The sequence below is a fragment of the Entamoeba nuttalli genome (assembly GCF_000257125.1).
Source record: "Entamoeba nuttalli P19 unplaced genomic scaffold asmbl_2126, whole genome shotgun sequence".
Taxonomy (NCBI): Eukaryota; Evosea; order Mastigamoebida; family Endamoebidae; genus Entamoeba; species Entamoeba nuttalli.
This window is the reverse complement of record NW_008575092.1, coordinates 1-2,924: the sequence shown is the minus strand read 5'-3', so window position 1 is coordinate 2,924 and position 2,924 is coordinate 1. Positions and strand designations below refer to the sequence as shown.

General features: G+C 27.3%; 3 protein-coding genes across 3 annotated transcripts; 2 read left to right on the top strand and 1 right to left on the bottom strand.

Annotated features, from left to right (window-relative positions):
* Positions 1-360: 360 nt before the first annotated feature.
* Positions 361-1,050, top strand: ENU1_010280 (enhancer binding protein-2, putative; the record flags this gene model as incomplete). Its single annotated transcript, XM_008856658.1, has 1 exon — positions 361-1,050. The coding sequence occupies one exon, from the start codon at positions 361-363 to the stop codon at positions 1,048-1,050; it is 690 nt and encodes a 229-aa protein (XP_008854880.1).
* A 95-nt stretch (positions 1,051-1,145) lies between these two features.
* On the top strand, positions 1,146-2,071 carry ENU1_010270 (WD domain, G-beta repeat-containing protein; the record flags this gene model as incomplete). Its single annotated transcript, XM_008856657.1, has 2 exons — positions 1,146-1,609; positions 1,660-2,071. The coding sequence occupies 2 exons, from the start codon at positions 1,146-1,148 to the stop codon at positions 2,069-2,071; spliced, it is 876 nt and encodes a 291-aa protein (XP_008854879.1).
* Positions 2,072-2,076: 5 nt separating this feature from the next.
* ENU1_010260 (hypothetical protein) lies at positions 2,077-2,907 on the bottom strand (the record flags this gene model as incomplete). The annotated part of the gene is made up of 1 exon (XM_008856656.1): positions 2,077-2,907. The coding sequence occupies one exon, from the start codon at positions 2,905-2,907 to the stop codon at positions 2,077-2,079; it is 831 nt and encodes a 276-aa protein (XP_008854878.1).
* Positions 2,908-2,924: the final 17 nt, after the last annotated feature.

The window sequence follows — 2,924 nt, the reverse complement described above, 5'->3', positions numbered from 1 at the left end:
AAAAAAAATGTCATTTAATAGACCCATAATTAATATTATTATCTTTATACTTGATGCATGTAGTTTAAAAGAAATAAAATAATGTTATGATTAAAACTGATGACGAGACTGATGTATTATTCTCTTCGTTTTGAAGAGAACTAAATATAGTTGATGTCATTGGCTATATGAACAATCTTTTTGACTCAAGACTCAAAGGATTATGTTCTTCCAGAATAGAACTGGATAAGAACTATAAATAAGTAATAAAATAACTAGAAGATATAATAAAGGAGAAAGAAACTAGAAGATAAATAGAAAAAACTATATAAAAGAAAGAAAAAAAAGGGAAATCTACAAAATCAAACTGAAACCTAACTAATGACTAAGTTATACATTGGAAACCTCAGCTACAAGACTACTGAAGAGAATCTTAAGACCCACTTTGAATCCTTTGGTAAGATCAAAGAAGCTAAACTTATGATCTTCAGAGGATACTCAAGAGGATTTGCTTTTGTTGAATATGAAACAGAAGAAGATGCTAAGAAGGCTGTAGCTGCTAATGGAGTTGAGTTTGAAGGAAGAAAACTTAAAGTTGAAATTGCTAGACCACCAAAGGAAAGAAAAGAAGGTAGTGAAGGAGAAAAGAAGACTACTGCAGGACCACGTGGATATAGACCAAGAAGATTTGGAGCAAGAAGATTCACTAGAAAACACTTTGGAAAGAAGACTAATGGAAGCAGAGTTAATAAGAAAGAAAAGAAAGAAGTACCAACCGAATTTTCAGATAATCTTATCTTTGTTAAGAACCTTGCATATGCTATTAAGGATGAAGATCTTAAAGAAATCTTCAAAGAACATAATGTTGTTAGTGCTAAAGTTGTTACCTACAACCATAGAGGAAATGTCAGATCAAAGGGATACGGATTTGTTGAAGTTAAATCTGCTGAAGACCAAAAGGCTGCAGTTGAAAAGTTGAACGGAACTACTCAAAAAGAAAGAGCCATTGGAGTTTTCAAAGCTTATAAGAAACAAGAGCAAAAAGAAGAAACTCCAGTTACTAAAGCCTAATTTTTTGATTTTATTTCGTTTTTTTAGGGTTTATTTGATAAACAAAAAACGAATTTGCATTAATTTGTATTTGAAGTTTTGGTTGAAATAAACATATGAAGAAAACATCTGAGTTTAAACAATATAATGGTGGTATTTTTGTTACTCAATTCACATTAAATGGAAAATACATTGTCAGTGGTGGTGATGAAAGAGTTATTCGATTACATAACACTGAGAGTAAAAAACTTATTAAAACTTATTCCTCTCCTTGTAAGGAAGTACTTGATATTAAAATAACAAGAGATAATGGAAATATAATTTGTTGTGGAAATGATACTAATATCTATTCTATTGATGTTGTGACAGGTTCAGTATTAAGAAAATATGGACAACACGAAGCAAAAATTAATTGTATTGAATTTAATAATCAGTACAATGTCATTGCATCAGGTTCATTTGATATGAAAGTTAAATTATGGGATTTAGGTTCAAAATCAAATACTCCTCTTATGTCGTTAAATCAAGCAAAAGATTCTATCACTTCTATAAAGATAGAAGATACTCAATTATTTACAACGTTTGTTAATTCCATTCTTTTGAATCACAAAGAATTTATTCATTTAAAAGATCTATGGATGGATTTATTAGAGTTTATGACTTAAGAAAAGGATTAGTTGTGTCTGATGATATTAAAAAGCCTTTAACATCTTTATCAATAATTAATTCTACCACAGTTGCATTATCTAGTATAGAAGATTCATCAATTAATATTTATAATAGAAAAGATATGAAGATAATTCATACATATAATACTCATATTAATAAAAGAATTAGAATTAATAATGAAATATCTCTTGATAAAAAAATAGTGTTTACTGGGGATGAAACAGGTAAAGTCTATCAATATAATCTCATAAATCAAAATCAGAGTTATATAGAAGTATCAAAATCAATTATTGGATGTATTTCAATGAATCCTACTAAACAACAAATTGTTTATGGTAGTTTTGATGGTAAAATGGGATTATTGGATTATTAAAAAATTTAATTATCATCTGTCTGAATAATTATGGAAACAATATTTTTGTTTTCTTTCTTCTGTATTCTTAATCTACTTTTTTCATTAATAATAATTCCTATGTTTTGGTTTATTGGAATAATATTAAATTCATTAATACATACTGCCTTTGAAATTAACCATCCACTAATAATTTCTCCATTCACAGTAATATCAATACAATCACCTGTATGTAATAAATCATTTCTAGTTATCATTTTTGTACCATTATAAGCATCATTAAAAGAGTCATATTTAATTGTATATCCACTAATATCTTCAATCTTCTTTAATAACATTGTTAATGGATATTCTTTAACTGGATTATTTGTTTTTTCTTTTTGAATTCTGATAATATTATCATATTTTTCAGCAATACAATTGAGATATTTTTCAAATGCTTGTTTTACTGCAACACCCCACTCTTCTTGGTCAATGGTAAAGCAAGTATTAAATGAAATATCAAAGTTAATATTTTTGTCTATTTCTTTTTTTATTGGATTAATATTTGTTACAATAAGCAGTTCTTTATCTGATAAAGGAAGTTGAATTGCAAGGTTAATATTATTTTGAAGAGGAATTATTTGGTCTTCTTGTATCTTTGTTTTTGAATGTACTGAATAATATAATGTTTGAAGGGTATATTCATATCCTTGGATTGTATCAATGGGTGGAACACTTATTACTTTATCTCCTTGGATGTTGTTGCTTATTTCATCACTGATATCATTTCCATTAATGATGTCAAGTTGTATTTCATTCCCTTCATTTTTAACTTCATTTGTTCCAAATCCTAAAATGTTTTTGAAGAAATTCATTTTTTGTGTTTTTTTTT